Source organism: Fonsecaea nubica (genome assembly GCF_001646965.1).
Source record: "Fonsecaea nubica strain CBS 269.64 chromosome Unknown Scaff94, whole genome shotgun sequence".
Taxonomy (NCBI): Eukaryota; Fungi; Ascomycota; class Eurotiomycetes; order Chaetothyriales; family Herpotrichiellaceae; genus Fonsecaea; species Fonsecaea nubica.
In genome coordinates this window covers 27,487-44,940 of record NW_019173767.1, presented here as the reverse complement: position 1 = coordinate 44,940, position 17,454 = coordinate 27,487, and the positions used below count along the sequence as shown (strand labels likewise).

General features: G+C 50.4%; 6 protein-coding genes across 6 annotated transcripts; 5 read left to right on the top strand and 1 right to left on the bottom strand.

Annotated features, from left to right (window-relative positions):
• Positions 1–655: 655 nt before the first annotated feature.
• Positions 656–2,542, top strand: AYO20_09755 (hypothetical protein; the record flags this gene model as incomplete). Its single annotated transcript, XM_022648024.1, has 2 exons — positions 656–985; positions 1,043–2,542. The coding sequence occupies 2 exons, from the start codon at positions 656–658 to the stop codon at positions 2,540–2,542; spliced, it is 1,830 nt and encodes a 609-aa protein (XP_022495984.1).
• A 996-nt stretch (positions 2,543–3,538) lies between these two features.
• Positions 3,539–5,381, top strand: AYO20_09754 (hypothetical protein; the record flags this gene model as incomplete). Its single annotated transcript, XM_022648023.1, has 2 exons — positions 3,539–4,925; positions 4,987–5,381. 2 exons carry the CDS (start codon positions 3,539–3,541, stop codon positions 5,379–5,381), a joined length of 1,782 nt encoding a protein of 593 aa, XP_022495983.1.
• Positions 5,382–6,806: 1,425 nt separating this feature from the next.
• AYO20_09753 (hypothetical protein) lies at positions 6,807–8,138 on the bottom strand (the record flags this gene model as incomplete). Its single annotated transcript, XM_022648022.1, has 1 exon — positions 6,807–8,138. The coding sequence occupies one exon, from the start codon at positions 8,136–8,138 to the stop codon at positions 6,807–6,809; it is 1,332 nt and encodes a 443-aa protein (XP_022495982.1).
• A 1,518-nt stretch (positions 8,139–9,656) lies between these two features.
• Positions 9,657–11,286, top strand: AYO20_09752 (hypothetical protein; the record flags this gene model as incomplete). Its single annotated transcript, XM_022648021.1, has 3 exons — positions 9,657–9,931; positions 9,990–10,890; positions 10,945–11,286. The coding sequence occupies 3 exons, from the start codon at positions 9,657–9,659 to the stop codon at positions 11,284–11,286; spliced, it is 1,518 nt and encodes a 505-aa protein (XP_022495981.1).
• Positions 11,287–12,441: 1,155 nt separating this feature from the next.
• Positions 12,442–14,952, top strand: AYO20_09751 (hypothetical protein; the record flags this gene model as incomplete). Its single annotated transcript, XM_022648020.1, has 1 exon — positions 12,442–14,952. One exon carries the CDS (start codon positions 12,442–12,444, stop codon positions 14,950–14,952), a length of 2,511 nt encoding a protein of 836 aa, XP_022495980.1.
• An 824-nt stretch (positions 14,953–15,776) lies between these two features.
• On the top strand, positions 15,777–17,103 carry AYO20_09750 (hypothetical protein; the record flags this gene model as incomplete). Its single annotated transcript, XM_022648019.1, has 2 exons — positions 15,777–16,595; positions 16,654–17,103. The coding sequence occupies 2 exons, from the start codon at positions 15,777–15,779 to the stop codon at positions 17,101–17,103; spliced, it is 1,269 nt and encodes a 422-aa protein (XP_022495979.1).
• Between the last annotated feature and the right edge of the window lie 351 nt (positions 17,104–17,454).

The following is a 17,454-nucleotide window of genomic DNA, read 5'->3' as shown; positions in this document are numbered from 1 at the left end:
TGGTGATGAGCCAAAATGGTATGAAATAATGACAATGGAGGAATATATCACGATTTTTGCAAATTGCACCTACGCTAGCGAAGCCTTGATGTTGGACCAAAGTTGGATTGGACCTGCCAACAGAAAGGTGTCTTACGAGATTGGACGAACTCATGGGGGCATCGGGTCCAGGGGACCGGCGGGAAAAGATTCTCTTGCTGTCTCTTGGTAGCAGTTGAGTAGTCACACTTTTCATTTATTGTGTTTAGTGTGCCGAGATGAACCAAATCGATGCATGTTATTTATTACCACATAGCGTACAGAAGATCACTGTGTAGAAATTCCTGTTACATTGGACTTAGGACATGTATCCCAGTCAGCAAAACCTCGACGTGGGGAGAAGATATTGAACGAGGCTGAGCGAGGCTGCGATTCATGCACACAAACACGCCAAGAGCAAATGATTCGCCGTAGTCGGCGCGCAGCTCTCTCTGCACATGGATTTTTTGGAGCTGTGACTTTCGCTCAGTAACAGCCATTCGCTTTACTCTATTGTCCGCGCCGTGAAATTGTCATGGCGAATGTTCGACGCATTGCATGAAATCAGACATGTCTTGTTGACACAGAGATCCTATTACAACGGCAATCCAGCCATCGACACTCGACAGTGTCCATAATGGCGGCCGTCACTGCCAATGCAGTGGCTCATCAGATACCCCCGATGTCCATCCCTGCGATGCCACGTATACGACCTCCTCGAATGCTAAAGGGAGAACCTCATCCCAATCAAGGTCTCCAACCCACGGTCGTGCCCAAAAATGGCAACATAAAATGGGTTCAGGGCAAGTGGCGAGCAGGAGGTTCCAATGCGGTCAAAAATAGAGCAGCTACGCAAGACATGCAAGTTGCAAAGGCTCTTCGACATCAAAGACATGGTTTAGACATCTATGCCTACCGCCATATTCGGACTAATCAAGTTGTGTACAGCTTGACGAGGACTCTGCAGGTAATGGACACTAGTCGTGCTTGCGTTTGTGAGTCGCTAACGAGCTTCTTGTATCAGGAAACAAAAATCCTCAAACAACTGCTCTACCACGGCAAGAAGACTGTGCCCGCGTCGGTGCGCCCTGATATGTGGACGCCATACTTTTCCATACACTTTCCACCCACCGCCGCAGGCGCATTAGAAGGCCTTTTTGCGTTTCAAAAACTCCGCGAGCTTTCGATGCAAAGACAACTATCCCCACCCGAGGACTTGATTAAAGCCACACAAGAGGACATAGATATCGTGAAATCCAAGCTAGGGTCCCCTGTGACCCTTCAGGAAATGGCGGTTCGCGATGGACTCGTTGGAAAGATTCCTAAGCTTGACGAGATCCTACCTAAGAAGCTACGGGCGCGAAAATTGATGGACCAAAAAGCTACCAGTGTTGCCGATGTTGCATTTGTGCTTGACTGGATATCGTCGGGACCCAGTCCTTGGGAAAAGGTGACGATGGTGGAAACCAGCCGGCTGATAAAAGCCTCGGAGATGACGAACCGAGCACGACGGCGCGTCAACAAGATTCGCAAGGAACTGGAGAAAAAGGCGGCAGAGATTCGAAGCCGGGCCGCGCTGGCTCTCCAAGATCTTCCCGCGCACGAACGAGCGCTTCTTCCTCTCACACGCAACGCGATTCAGCAGCTCAGCATGGAGCATCATGGCATTATCCGTGGCCGTAAGCTTGATGTCTCGAACGGCGAATCCCACAACGATTTAAAGGCCCCGGAAGAGTATGATTCCGCACAACTACGAGAAGAACTGAAACAGCAGAACCTGGATGTTTTCAAGGAACGCCAACAAATTGCAAAGGCAGCGGAGCAGGGAGCGATCGAGGAATGGTTCAACAATAACGAACTCCCAATCACAGAGGCTGGTTCGGTCTGGGAACATGTATCCGCGGCTAGAGAATCAGCCCTCAAGTCATTTGACGCTCAAGACAGGCTGAATGGCTCGGAGACGCAGTCAGCAACACTACAAACGTCTCAGAGTACAGGCGCGAACCAGGCGCATAGTACCACCACAAAACCGGAATGGGCCAAACAAACCCGTGAGATCAAGATGTACTGGGCCGACTTGAACGACGGACTCTTCGCAGCCTCCTGGCCAGGTAACGTCGTTCATGGCGCCCTCGCGCCCTTCGGCTTGGCCAAGGCTTGGAAGACGAAACTTGGACTTGATGATGAGGGCGAATTTCCGAAGGGAAAACCACAGCAGCAATACCAAGCTGTTGTGTCCAAGAGTGTGCACGTCATCGGCAGTGGAATAAATGATGGCTGGATGCCCAAAGAGATGGCGAATGGGTATACGCAACCGCCATTGTGGGAACAACCGCCGTTGACTGAGCCTGAAGAAGATTTTACGGATTATCCGACTGAGCAGGCAGAGATGGAGGAATTTAGCGCTGCCTCGCCTCAAGAGAAGGTTGCATCTAGATCAGCGCCAGAGGAATATGAAGATGTGGTGGTCGAAGCCAGACCCAGAGGGTTTTGGGGACGGGTCAGAGGGCTCTTTGGTCGGTGAATATCAACGCGCCGTTGGCGGGCAAGCTACGTCGAAGGATGGGGATATGACCACTGCACTCAGTAGAGACGGGACGAATGCAAGGGTTACTTGTGGGAGGGATCCAAACCCGGAGCAAGAGGCTTTGGACACATTCAGAGAAACTCATCTATGTCTCTCCGACCTTCGAAACGCGCCTCAGGCAACAGGTCCCATCAAGCGACTCGCCTCTTACCTCGACCGAATCGTGGGTGGTTGGTTGGTTCTATTGAGAGCCGGTTAAGACATCCGAATACTCACTTCCTCCCTTTTGGCCACTTTACACCGAGCATCATACCTCTGTATATGTATATCTATTATATCATTCCCGAACTGTACTTCATCCCTTACCATTTTCGTTCAGGAAAGGGAGCGAGGCCGCTTTAATCAGGCACGTAACGGAGAAGCCATTTCGGGCTCAGGGGTCCATTTTGGGCCTCGGCTATAATTGCCCAGCTGTAACCCTACTTAGAGGGTGTAAGGATTAAGGGAGGGCCAGATTAGGCCTTCGACCCCCAGCAATCGGCTTTACCTGCCTGTCAGCTAGGCATTTATTTCAGATAATAATCCTGAGATGAACCCAGCAAGCCTCTACACCTACGCTGCCTGATGTTATGCTAACTAGTTAGCTAGGGTACCGGGCCCACGCCTCCTATGCACTTGTACGCAGCACTGGTGCCAATCAACGCACGCCACGACGACACACCGAAGATGACTCCCCGAGCGCAAAGATCGTTATACCTCACAAACGTGCCAGCTCATCTCAACAACCAATGAAGTAGACATCGCTTCTCGTTGAATATGCAGGAGTTAGGCAACTATCTCCATCAGGCTGTTGACTCATAATTGACTTCTAAGCAAAATGACGGCCGGCTGCTGAGGCTCTGTGTACCAATGCTCAGCACTGGAGGTTGGATAAATGCCATTCTTTCCCTTCCTTATTCGTCTCTAACTGTCGATGGCCATTAGATAATCACCATGTCTTCCCAATACCAGCACTTCATCCCCCAATTCATTTTGCGCAAGTTCTCAAATTTCGAAACACTTGTTGCCGAGGGCCTACAGAGAACGAAAGCGCGAAAGTATTGCAAAGTGTCATTCCTAAATTTGGAAGATGGCAAACTTGAAAGTCGCAAGGCGGCGAGGACATTTGGTAGGAACAATATGTACCTCGATCCTTCTATCTTCCCAGCTTCGTCGGTTGCAGAATGCATGGTGGAGAAAGAGCTCTGCACACTTGAAGAGCGAGCAGCCAAGATTCTACAAAAAATTGAGACTGCATATCACTGCGGGGATAGTCAATTTTCGCTCAGGAGGCATGAAAAGGACGAATTACGGAGATTTCTCTTCATTATGCTTTACCGCAACCGTTCATTTGAGCGACGCTTTGAGAAATCCAAGAAGGACTACGACGCCGATGACAGATATAACATGTTGATCTACATGCAGGAAAGAGGGATTGAAGATCCGAAAACCGTCTGGCTCAACAATCTGCTGGCCTTTCTCAGTGTCCCACTGGGAACCAAGGAAGGGTGGAAGAGAGAGATTATTGAGAAAGCATATCCTCCAGATGCCGCGTGGTTCATTATGCATTTGGAATCGACCTTTTTATCTTTCTGCTGCCCAGCTAATCTGCCTTACTCTGATAATGAGTTCATGCTTACGCAGAACGCATACAGTATTTTTGAAGGGCCGAATGATGAGACCCAATGGACGGACTGGCATGTTTTTGCACCAATCAGCCCAAATCTCATGATCATAATGCGCAAGAACGTGCTTCAGAGATGGGATGATCCAGATAAAGAAAGAATGAGATTGGAGCAGCTGGAAGTGATAAAGTCTGAGATTGGTCTCGATCGGATCAAGCCACAGAGGCTCTCGAATTTGATAGATCTACCTCTTGAACGACCTCAAGTCAGATACTTTGGGTCACCAGTCGAGGGTGAGCCGGTATCACAGTTCTGCAAAGATGACGAATTCAACTTCAAATTTATCCGCGTAAGCACCGAGCATCTGCAACTACTGAATACGATATTCTTTGAAGAAGCTATCACCACGTCGGGCATTGTTTTCAACGACCGCCAGAAGTTCAAGCACATGCTTGAACATTATCTCGCTGCTGATCCTCTGGAATTCAAACAAACTTACTCCAACGACCAGTTGTTGAAATGTCATTCGCCTCTTCCCTCTCCTTGGCTTGGACTGGACGCTTGGAGAAAAGCAAACGTTCCGGCCTACCTGAAACTCCTCGAAGCTGCTGCAGCCGAGTTAGGCAGTGACGTTAGGGCCCAGTACTTTGATTGGAATTTCTTCAAGTGCTTTGATGGGATATCTTCCGAGTTTATACGCCGGTATTCGAGATTAGGTACGTGGGGCGTTCCCTGACGCGATCGTGCATCTCACAGAGTCAGGCTGATCTAGACCAGGTGGCGATGGTTGTACCATCCTCTACGACCTGTCTCAAGCAAACTCTATCACCAACCTAGTCACCAGGGTCGACAGACTCATTCAAAGCCAGCCTCAAAGCTTCAAAGCCCACGTCCGTCAAGAACGTGCGAAATTGCTCACGCAATTACCCGCAAGGAGACTATGGCTTCACATGAGACAATTACGGACGAGAATTAGGAGTAAATCGATAAACAAGCCAGAGGATGAACTGGAAGAGTGTACAACGAGTAAAGCTGATGGCTTAGAGGATGCGATGATTGACGGTACGCACAGTAATTCTTATGATGGTTCGAACCCATTCAAAGATCTCGTAACTGATTCGTCGTTTCTCAAGCATATCACGTATTCAACCCTGCTCGGTTCGCAGAAATAATGTATAGGTTGTGGGACACGCAGCTGTTCCTCTATTTAAACACGGCATTCGGCATGGGAACGAATAATGTCAGTGTCAAGGAATCTGCGAGGTTAGAAGAAGAGCAGCAGCAACTTATCTTCGGTCGACCCGGGACAATATTGGTCTGTGGTAAGTGTGATTTTGCTCTCCGGTCGATGTTGAAACCCCGTGAAGGGCAGGCAGTAACATCACACGCTCAGCACTTTTACTGTTGGCAGATGGCTGACGTTGAATCTCTAGGAATTCCAAAACTCGAGCAAGAAGCGGAACGTCTCTATCAGATATGCGAGCAGCGGACAGCTATGGAGACCACTTATTCCGATTATGACACATACATGATGAGGTTGGAGTTGTTGCTTCGCAAAAGTCTATACGACAGACTTGATTCGCTTCTGGAATCGGACCTGAGTCGTGTGCAGATTAGTTCGCTGAGAGTGAGTCTCTTCGATAACTTCTTTCGCCTGAGTTCAAAGGGCAGACTTCATTCCCCCTCTCTCTAACTAGGAACCTGCTGAGTCTATATACATCTTTGGTGGGATCAAAAGCAATCCGGTAATCTCCCCGAGCACCTCTGTGAGCCGAGGTTATCACAAGGCTGAGTGCGTGCAACATGAGAGCGAGTAAGACTGGAGCCGAAAAGGGAGCCTCGCCGACGCATGAGGAAGCAGAGAGAGAGACAAGGGAGCGTGGCAGAAGCAGGCCGAAGACGAAGAGGAGTAGAAGAGAGCAGAAGGGAAGCCGGCATGGGAGAAAGGGAGGAGAAGGGAGCGAGTCGACTAATACCGAGTAGTCGTTAGCGGGAGAGCAAAGCGGCGTGGGATGGGTCAGTCAAATGGGCGCGAAGGACAATTGTTCGAGGATTATATATATGTATATGTATTTACATCTGTACAACAACCATGAGATGAGACCGCTCTGTACTCTGTACTCCGCACGTCCATGTCTGCCATGCATACCTACACAAGACTCGATGGTTACAACTCAGGTAGGACTCGAAGCCTTCTTAGGAGCAATTCTCCTGTTGTGTTTGTTGTGTTGTTGGGTACATATAATCATGTTCATTGTGCTATATCCAGTATTATATATATGCCGTGCCAATCAGGCGCAAAAGGGGGTATACAACACGTCCCAAAAAGTCTGGTCATCCAAAGTCATCAATGCATAAACAGCGTATTCCTCGTACTCCAGAGAGTGTCATCGTCTTTGCAGGAGGCCAATGCTCGTGCCTTTGCTGTATTCGTCGTACAGCGTAGCAAGTGATCGTCCCTGGTCACTCATTTCATCAGGTCGTATATACAACAGTCCACGTATGCATGATATGCGTAGTCAGGTTCGTACAGGTCGTGACGGGATTATAAACAGCATCGTCTCCAATATCCAATGTCGCAACCCGAATAGGACAAGTCAAACCGCTTGCTGGCGCAGGAGCAATGCAGCAACGCCCTCCAAGCCGGTTTTGCCTTTCCCTTTCTCCCTCTCTTTATCTCTAGCCTTCGCAGCGAGCGCCTTTTCCACTTCGTTACGCTTGCTCAACACGCTCTTCAGAGCCCCCAGCCATCTATCCAACTCTTCCTCGCCCGGCGCACAGAATCTGTACGTCTTGTCGTCCGTAATAATTTGAAAGCAGAAGTTTTTGGATTTGCTCACGGGGTCAATCTCGGCGGCATTGACAATCGAGTGCATCGGTAGAATCTTTACGGCAGCATATTCCGCTTCATTCTTGTAGAACGATAGGCTTCGGGAACGGAGTACGACCCAGATCCACTTCCACCCCTTGACACCGGTTTTGTGTGACTTCAAAATTTGTAGATGTCCTTGCCGAACAACCCGTTCTGGGTCAGCGACGGGCTCCGACTGTGACGGAGGTTGGGATAACTGTGCATTTCCTTTGGCCTCGACCTTGCCACTGAGCTGTTGTGATGAAACAATCGGTGTCAAAACCGGTGGTTGTTTGGCCAGCGACGACGATGAGTTTTTCGGTAATGAACTCCCCAAGGAATCCGAGAAGTCCGAGTGTGACGTCGTGAACTGTTCGTTTCCAGAATATTCCTGGAAATTGGAAGGCCGTCTTTGGCTGTTCGCTTGCAGTGACCCGTGCCTGGGTCTGTTCTGTATCGCACTCGATCGACCTTCGGGTGAACCTGGAGCACGATGCATTTCGTCTGCGGACATATCGGTAGAGTCGTAAGTGTTTGACAGGTCACCAGCCCTACTCGAAAGCTGCGGAGCGGTAGAGGCAATGTTGTCATCTTCATCGGTCCTTGCTTCTGAGCGGATATACATGATCCAGTCCTCCGTGTCTGCTTCAGATATGCCGCGAAAATGATAGTTCTTCGATGGGGAGAACACGCCAAATACATGCTCGGTGTGTACTTTTTGGACGCGTGCAACAGCCGTGACTTCGGACAAGGTAATAGAAGCTTTGAGATCAGTCTCGTCGGGATTTTGGTAGACGGACAAGAGGTTCGGCCTCAGGACGAGGTAGGCCGGCTTCCATGATGGTTTCCAGGCTCCTTTGTTTTTTACCCGCCAATGTACTTTCCCGCTCTTGATCACACGGTCAAAGCAAAAGCTCCCATTCTGATCGACTGGCGAGAAGACGGCAAGACCTAGATGGCCCGATTTGTAGGATGATTGAGAGGGAAAGGCGGGTGGCATCCGGTTCGGAGAAAGCTGGGGTGTATCAAAAGCAGGTCGAGCGGGAGTTGACGGGCGCAGAGGAGAGGTTGCTGCCATGATCAAGAGAGGAGAATGCTGGACTTTAGAGGAAAGCTGGCAACCATCGATCCGCGCGTGCAGGCGTCGTCACTATTATATCATTCCATGCGGTGAAGATCAATGGCTCGTGATGCCAGACGTAGGGTAGGCCGCCGCGTGCAGAGGGTGGGTTGTGGCTGCAGGAACGCGGGGAAAAGGGTCTTTTCGAGGCCAACTAAGCCCAACAATAGCTGGGCAGGCTCAAACAAGGGTGTTTCAAAACATCACGATTGAAGGTTGATTGATTGGGATGAAGTTTTCAGAGTCAAGAGGCCATTATTGTAAGCAATTCGAAACCGAGTCGCAAGTTGAAGTGGCTGTAGGCAACAGGTTCAGGGTGGTTGGCAGCCACTTGTTTATGCTGGTCATAATTCGCTTGTCAAGTCAACAAACTCGTCGTTAGTTCTGTGGCAAATGGAGGCTGGGTGAGGGTGAGAGAGGTGGCAGACTTCTGAGGGGAAGGGGTGATTGATTGGCCTCTTTGAAACTGGCGAGTCTAGCAGCCCCGAGAGGCAATTCTTAGGCCACGCCCACTGAGCCTTGGCCCCCTGGAAATTATCCGCGTTAGTCGTTAGGTGAGGTGTCGGCGTACTCGTAGATGCTCGGTACTGTCGGGGGCAACTTTAAAGCCTCCTTTTCCCTCCCGGGGCAGGGGGGCAACCCTGAGTCAACCACCTAAGTGCCTATTGGTAAGTATATTTGGGCACGATATTTGGCCACTCTGGAGATTCAGGAGCATCTTGACAAAAAAAAAAAAAATTGAAAAGGAGAGTCACAGAGGGTGGTAATACTGTCAACATCCCGTCATCATCTTGTCTTGTGACTGCTGGTCATATGTATTCTTGAGAGTGCATCTCTGCGAGGAATTCCCCCGGTTGACCTGCGATATGATTGTGATACACATCCATCAAGTAGTGCTGGTGGGAAATGAGTTTGATGATATCGCTGCCACCAGTTGCTATACGGAGTGGTCAGTAATAGTACATATCTCGATATGTAGGTGTCTTGGCAGCTACGCAACCTCAGTGGCTCCTCAGTGGTCCAGCTGCGTCCGGAAGTGGTTTCTGGTCCCTGGCGGCCGTCGTGCTGTGGATCACCAAGTGTCTGCAACTTCAAGCCAAAAGTCCTTTTCTCCTCTCCCAACGTCCATGAAGAGCCATATCTGTCCTCATACTTTGTTGAATCAACGCAGTGAGCCCATTATGTTGCTTTGGTATCGCTCAAGATAATCCTATTGCGCCATTCCATCCGGTCCTGAGCTTCCCCTGGTTCTGTGCGCGCTCATCCCTATCAGCTCCCGTCTCCAACCCTACACGACATCCAGAACCTTGGCCGCCTGCGAAGTCAAGAGGCAACTGGAAATCAATCCAGCACGGAAATACAACGAGTCCACTCGAGGTCCCAAGTTGACATTCGATGACGATTGCATGTCCGCGAGATAAAAGTTTGGAAGCAGCGCGGAAAGCCCTCCTTCGTCCGAGGTAGAAGTCCCTAATAATGGGGTTTGCACAGCGCCTGTATAAACGCCTACCTTCACTTAACACGTCGCCTACAGTAGACGACTACAAGCATGAAAAGCCGAAGACGCTTTCGAGATTATCCTTCTTCCGCAGGCGCATCCGGCTAAAAGGCAACTCGTCTATATCGATTCCATTGGGCTTCTTACTCCTTTTTCCCAGCTTGGTTGTCTTAATCATCCTCATTCTTGTCATAAAACATCCTAACTCTCCGGGACGAATATTGGTCCCGGCTGGCACGCCTCCTTCAATACGGTATGCCCTCAGTCATCCCTCTTGTCCTGGTTGAATATTTCTTCTAACGCCTCAGCAGAAAAATAAGCGAAAAGCACGATCGAGTATTTGCGACGGGATGCCTGAACCCCGAAGACGCCGCGAAACAACCACGAGCCAACGCGGCTTTTGTTGTCCTTGCCCGGAATAAGGAGCTGGAAGGAGTCATTCAATCAATCAAAAGCATGGAAAGACATTTCAACCGATGGTTCCATTATCCTTACGTTTTTCTCAATGATGGAGAATTTGAACAGGATTTCAAAGACACTGTCACCAACTACACAAGTTCCCCTGTGGAATTCGGCAAGATTGACCCTTCGATGTGGGGATATCCGGACTGGGTAGATCATGAAGTTGCAAAAGAGGGAATTCGCAAGCAAGGAGACCTCGCAATCATGTATGGTGGCATGGAGAGTTACCATCACATGTGTCGCTTCTACTCGGGATTCTTCTACAAACACGAGCTGTTGGACAAGTACGAATGGTACTGGCGGCTGGAACCCGAAATCAAATACTTCTGCGATATCACCTACGATCCTTTCATTGAGATGGCCAGGGCCAACAAAACCTATGGTTTCACCATCGCCGTCAAGGAACTGAAGGAAACTGTACCTAATATCTTTCGCTATGCCTCAGCTTACAAGCGCAAACACAACATCAAGTCTCAGGGTCTCTGGGAGATGTTTATCGAGCCCCAGCCTGAAAACGAAGCTTCTGCGGACGACAGAAGAGCCAAGACACTGCCGAACGAGATCCTCCAGACTGAACCTGGCCATCAAAACATAGAGGACATCGACGGCGAAGCAATGGAGGGCGAGAAATATAATATGTGCCATTTCTGGAGCAATTTCGAGATTGCACGCTTGGACTGGTTCAGAAGCAAAGAGTACAATGACTTCTTTGAGATGATGGACCGGAGCGGAGGATTCTGGATGGAAAGGGTGGGTTTTCCAGAACTATATCGTCGAAATACGCGTAAACTGACTTTGACACAGTGGGGAGATGCCCCGATACACTCTCTCGCGGCGGGAGCCCTCCTGGCTCCTCGTGATATCCACTATTTCCGCGACTTTGGCTATCGCCACACGACTATCCAGCACTGTCCCGCGAATGCGCCAGCCCGACAGCTGCCGAGAATCCCTTGGCTAGAAAAAACCACTGAGGATGAGAAGGAAAGACAAGAAGAAGACGAGTACTGGGCGACCCCAGATCCTCCCAAAGAAAACGGCGTCGGGTGTCGGTGTCGATGCGACACCGACATTCGAGACGTGGAAGGAAAAGAAGGCAGTTGTCTCGCCGAATGGGTAGAAGTCGCTGGTGGTTGGGCTTCCCCTTGACCGAAAAAGCTACGGGCGGCACACAATTGGCAATGGTAGAGCAAGATGTTTGATTAATGCATGGCAGCTTGGCGTTGGTGTCCTTCCGTGAGATTTGAGAGACGCTACATTCTGGCGTCGGAACAGCACGGTCTGTGCTGTGTAAGGAATATCGGAATGACGCTTGGATTCAGAGGCACACTGTCTGGGTTTGTTCTCAAGAGTACAGAACATATTACCTCGAGCATCTGAAAAAGCAGAGTGATGCAAGAAGAAAGGAAGAGCTGAAGAGACGAAGGAGATGTCAATTCAGCAAGGGAAGCCGACCTGAGAAGATGGTACTGGCTATCAAGGCTGTTGGCATTCAGGGATGGACATGTTGCCGACTGCTGATGCTGACAGCACAGCTGGTGTCACGAGTTGCATTGGGGCCTGGGGCCGTTCTATAATTGGGTTAGGTTGGGCGAAGGGGGAAGAACCCATCCATATACCCCATGGGATTGAAGTGTATGGTTGGGCTTGTGTGAATACAAAATATACCGCTTTAGCATACCAGCCAACGGAGACGGACGATCCAAATGGAGACCACAAGGCTGGAGCCTACTTGCACCCAACTTGTATGTGCAGCCTTGCTTATCAAAGGTGGAGCTTGCAGAGAGGCACCCACGGTGCTACAGCGCCTAAAGGGCAAAGCGTAGCGTGGAGGGGCAGGAACCCAGGCGTCCGGCGTGCATGGGCGCGTCTGCGGGGTTCCTGCTTTTGTCTTATCCATCATTGCCTGGCATCAACCTTGGATGCACTGTTTGGTGCCTAACTACCCTCTGCCTGGATCCATTCTCTCCCAACCAACTGCTTCAGACTGCTTCTATCTTCCTGTTAATGTGAACCTTCCCTTCAACGCTCTCCTGTACCCAAGCTGATGACCCTACACTGCCTGAGCCGGACTCGTCTCACTGTCCACGCAGAATCACCTGGTCCCGGATCTCATTCGTTGAACCACGGAATTGGACGACCCAATCCACCAGAAGTCGCAACGCTGTTGAGACCTCCAGGAAGGAGTTCTGGAGCATTTTCACCTCTAGTAGTAAGTTCACTGCAAGACATCGTTCCGTTCTCCATCGACCGCCCCGGAGACTCATATCCCTGGCATCGTCTCCTGTGCTCGCACGGCACAATATGACTGACATGTCTGAGCACAACCGCAGCAAGACCTTTCGAGACGAAGTGGCACCGTCTTCACCCCCCGCAGACACTACCTCACACCCGTTCGACCTCAGATATCCGGAGATTCCCCTACATCTCTCACTTGACTCTCTGCTCGAACATTCGTCCTCCTCCTCTTCCAACTCCATAAGAACCATCGGTACGATGCCACCGCCCGAACCGGACCAGAGTTCCCTAGACGACAGCTGGGCCTCCCTTGCGGACGCTGAATCCTCGAATGAAGACGACCTGCAATCTGAGCATACCGACGTCGGATCTCTCCTAGATGTGCATAGTTCAGATGATATCCAGAGCGTTTCTGACGAAGTCCCTATCCACGACGATGCCTTGTCGGATGGAGATGGCCTCGAAGACACTCTCACTGAAGATTTAAGCCCACAACCCATCATGAATTCCCCTCCTGAGCGAGAATATGTCTGGCATCAGCGGCCCCCTTTCCTTCCCAGCGCAGTCTTTTCGAAACAGGACATGGATCAAGATGTCAAGGGTCCCATCGACACATTTACAACCATCCGACCTCTCTCCGAAGGAGAGGCTCGAAGGCTGCCTCATGGTGGTCAAGGAGATGGAGAGATGCCGAGATATGTCAGCGTCATTCGAATGCCTATATTGGAAAGTGGTCTAGACTTGGACGTCCACAACTACTTCAAAGTTCTCCTACTGGGCCACCATGTTGAACAATTCAAGCCAGAACTTGAGAGAAAACTCGGAGATGTTTTAGTATCGCGGCCTATGGCATCCCACAATGTCAGTCCAACCTCTGTTTCGAGGTATCATCTGGTACCGAACACTTTTGGGCCAGGAGCAGAACCAGATTTCGCCGACCTTGTTGCAATCGACAAACTGATTGACTTTGAATGTTATGATCTGGTTCAGTTATCCGGTGGTCTCGGCCAGCAGGAACAGTTGACGCTTCGCAACAGCCAAACACGCTCAGAAATTGTTTCAATGTGGAGTGGCTCTAGATTTCTGGTGGACAACCCTCGATGGACTCTTCCGGATCTTGCAATCATTTGCGTTCATCTCGACGATGCGGGTAACATGAACAGTTCCAGTTGCAACATGATTTCCTTTGTGGAAAGACAGGGCATACCTAAGGTACTGATCCGAATGGATCGGGGCTTGGAAGGTGATTATCGAGGCTGTGTGACATCCGATTCTCTCCACGAATGTATTGAGGCGATACCTCTGCGGTCGTGGTCGGTGCAGCACAAGGTCTCACCACAGTTACCACTAGACATGGCGGCATTCTTGAACTTGGATGCTGCAGCCCTCAACAAACACATTGCGTATGTTGTTTTGAGCGCTGAGAGAGCTCGTGTTTCCGAGATCGATGGCTGGAACTCCTTGTCGAAAGAACCTAACGAGAAATCTCCGACCAAAACCAGCCTGCTCCCACAAGTCAGTGCTTCATTCATTAAGAATGTCTTCATCGTCCTATGGATCGTCGGCGTGTACAGCTTTCTGGGCCTCCGATTATGGCCGATATTGTCGGACCCAACCTCGGGTGCAATTTCCGGTGACATTGTTGCCAGTGTCACCGCAAAAGAACATCCACCTTCAGCAGGAAGGGAACTATCTATGTCGACATCCGCAACTTCTGCTGACAGTTCAAAGGTGGAAAATCAGGCTGCTCAACAACTGCTAGACATTGCTTCGCTTAACGTTGTCCCTGCTGTTGCAGATGACGCACTTCATTTCCAAGTCGGGGTCGGAGGGGAAGGTCAATTGCTAGTCAAATTGCCCAAGGTCGCTTTGAGTCGCAAGAAGCGCTCTCCCTTGTCGATTGAGCTCAAGCGCAAGAACCAGACCGTCCCTGCGACTGTACAGGAGCTCTTTGAGGGGGTTTTCCGTGTCCAATTGCAGCCATATGATGCTCATGGCGATATTGAAGTCAACCTGACCATCAGGAAACCTCAAATCAGCGAGCTGATCACTGTCTCCTTTGGCCCTCAACCGGCTTCCGAATACCAGCATCTCAAGGCACTATTTGGCATGTTGAGCGGACGTGCCCAAGAGATGGCGAGCAGCTTTGTTGATTCCTGGAAGGGAGTGCGAGAAGGACAAGTCATGGATGGCATCAGTTCTTTTCCGAAGCTTGCTAGCGCCGGAAGTCAGGGACAGAAGTTGCTCAATAGAGCATGGCACTTTTTGAACATGTCGGCACTTGCCGATTTCCAGTCATGGTTGAGAACGGAAACACATATTCTACACGGTGATGTGGTGCGCATGACGCAGCACTACGCTGTTCCAGGTAAGAGGTTTAGCGACATGCTGTCCGACAGACTCTCGAATGCTCGCCTGGCGTTGTTTGAAATGGCTGAGGCCGTTGATATTCAGCGATTCTCACCGCCTGTTGGCAAGAAAGCCATTCTTCGCCAGCTAGCCGCTGCACAAGAAAGAGCAAAGCAGATTGTGACCAAGGCAGCAAGAAAAGTTCGTGCGTCAAAGGCACGGGCCTAATCCCGTATTGTGGCGAGCAGCGAATGGCATGACTGGTGGCGGCGTTTGAAGAATATCCATATTTGTATGCATGGGACAAACACCAGGAGAGCTTCATGGGTCGGTTCAGGGCGGTTGGGTAGGCGGCGAGTGACTGGCGATTTGGGGCAAGGATGTCACCGGTTGAGGGACAATGTGCTGGTTATGAGCAACGAAATATACCCAGAGAGATTAGCAGTTGAGCATGCTGGTGTTCAGCGGACACACCGAATGGACCAGGCATTATTTGAGCTTCATTCGATATTGATTGTCTGCCGGAGCTGCGTGCTCGTTAACCAAGTATTTACATCCATATTGACAGCCTCGCAAGACTCGTCGACGAGGCTGACAGGTGTTGCTATTTCAGGGTGATGCACAGATACTTTTGCACTAACCAATTTAGGAAAGGCTGTGTTTGGCCCCAGTCAGAGCCTTGTTTCGGACCTTTCGTTGCCCTAGAATCAACCACCACCACCACCACCACCACAACCTGCTCCTCCACTCGCTGAGACCTCATCTTCGTTTCTAGACATTGTTACGCTTTTCCCTGTCATTCTCTAACCTCAATCCGTCTCTCTTTATCGTACAGTAAGCGCGTCAGTCGTTTCTACAGCCTCACTATCTGTCGCCTTCTGTTTCTCTCCGCCAACCCCTTGGGACGACTCCCACCCATTACGACATCCATCCTCACTCCGCTTGTTTGCCCGCTACAATACACCTGATTCTTGCCTGTGGGATTTGGTATTGAGCCTTGTGTTATCTCGAAACTCCCTCGAATTCGCCTGCCCGAGCGCACTTGGCCCAAGATGGGCTTCGGGTCCTTCGAGTCGATATGCAGACAATCTGCGCTACCTCTTTGTTACATCCTGGGTCCTCCCGCCGAGTTTACAACAGCCAGAAACCCTGTCCTGCTGCCGGGATGCAGTGCGCGATCCATCGAACTAGGCAACACGATTATTTTCCAAGCCGCCACCGATTTTGCCCATATTGCCGCCCTCTTCATGACCGCCATTATGATCTTCCACGTCCGGTCTAAATTCACAGCGGTCGGGAGAAAAGAGATTTTGACATTCTTTTACATATACAGCCTGTTGACCATCGTCAGCCTGGTGCTAGACGCAGGCGTGATCCAGGCAACAACTGGGAGTGCCTATCCCTGGTTCGTGGCGGTGCAGAATGGCCTGGCCACCGCGTTGTGCACGAGTCTGTTGATCAATGGGTTTGTTGGGTTTCAGCTGTACGAGGACGGGACCACACTCTCGGTTTGGCTGCTGCGCCTCGTTAGTCTGGTCATGTTCATTATCAGCTTCGCCGTCAGTCTGCTCACTTTCAAGAACTGGGCCGGGTTGTCGCCGACCAACACGACGGGGCTGTTCATCGTTCTGTACATCATCAACGCCATCTTTCTCGCGGTATATTTTGTCATGCAGGTCATCCTTGTTGTCAACACTTTGCAGGATCGGTGGCCATTAGGTGACCTCGCTTTCGGAGCATTTTTTTTCATCATCGGCCAAGTCATCCTATATGTGTTTGGCAAGAGAATCTGCGAGGGCATTAGCCACTATCTGGACGGCCTGTTCTTCGCCACAGTATGTAACCTACTGGGAGTCATGATGGTGTACAAGGTAAATGATCCGTCGAACATGGCCAGATTGATGCACATGTGCTAACGTGCGACTTTAGTACTGGGACAGCATCACTAGAGAAGATCTCGAATTCAGTGTCGGCACAAAGCAAGGCCATTGGGACGTCAAAGAAGCCCTCCTCGACCCTTCGAGTGAAGACTACCGAACGAGTCTTTATGGAGGTGGCAACGCCCCTACAGGCAGGGAATCCGTGTACGATGCCAGCAGCATGAGCATGGACTATGCGCCGCAAGTGCCGGCGCACTTTCATCAACATCCTTCGATTGGCCACCAATACGGCAGCCAGCAGTCTCACGGACAGAGTCACCACTACTCTTCAAGCCGAGATCGGTTGTCGGCCTACGGACATTTGACTGAAGGAAGACAAAGTTATGGAGACATCAGACGACTGGGGAATTATGAGGACTACTCGGAGGCGCAGACGCAGCGTTCGGGACTGAGGAGCCGTGACGGCGCGAGAGAACGGGAAAGGGAGTACGCCTATTGACACGGAGTTGTCTGTATCTTGCAAGCGCTCGAGCGAGAGGTGATTGACCCTTCGCGCCTTGGGCCCTTGTTAGTCGTGGGTGGTAGATATTTCCATTACACTTTGTCGTGGTCCTAGCGGGTTGATTTCTTTTGTTGATGTGAAGGGGCTTGACGCAATCAATACATATAATAAATAGACAGCCAGCTTCTTTTTGGAGCATGGCGCTAATGAGATGAATCAAGACATGGACGCGAGGATTGGCAAAAGGCGAAAGGCGAAAGGCGAAAGGCCAGGAGGAGAGAAAACGAGGAACATGACCTACCTACCTGGTTGGTAGTGAGTGAGTAGTATTACTCTATATATATATAT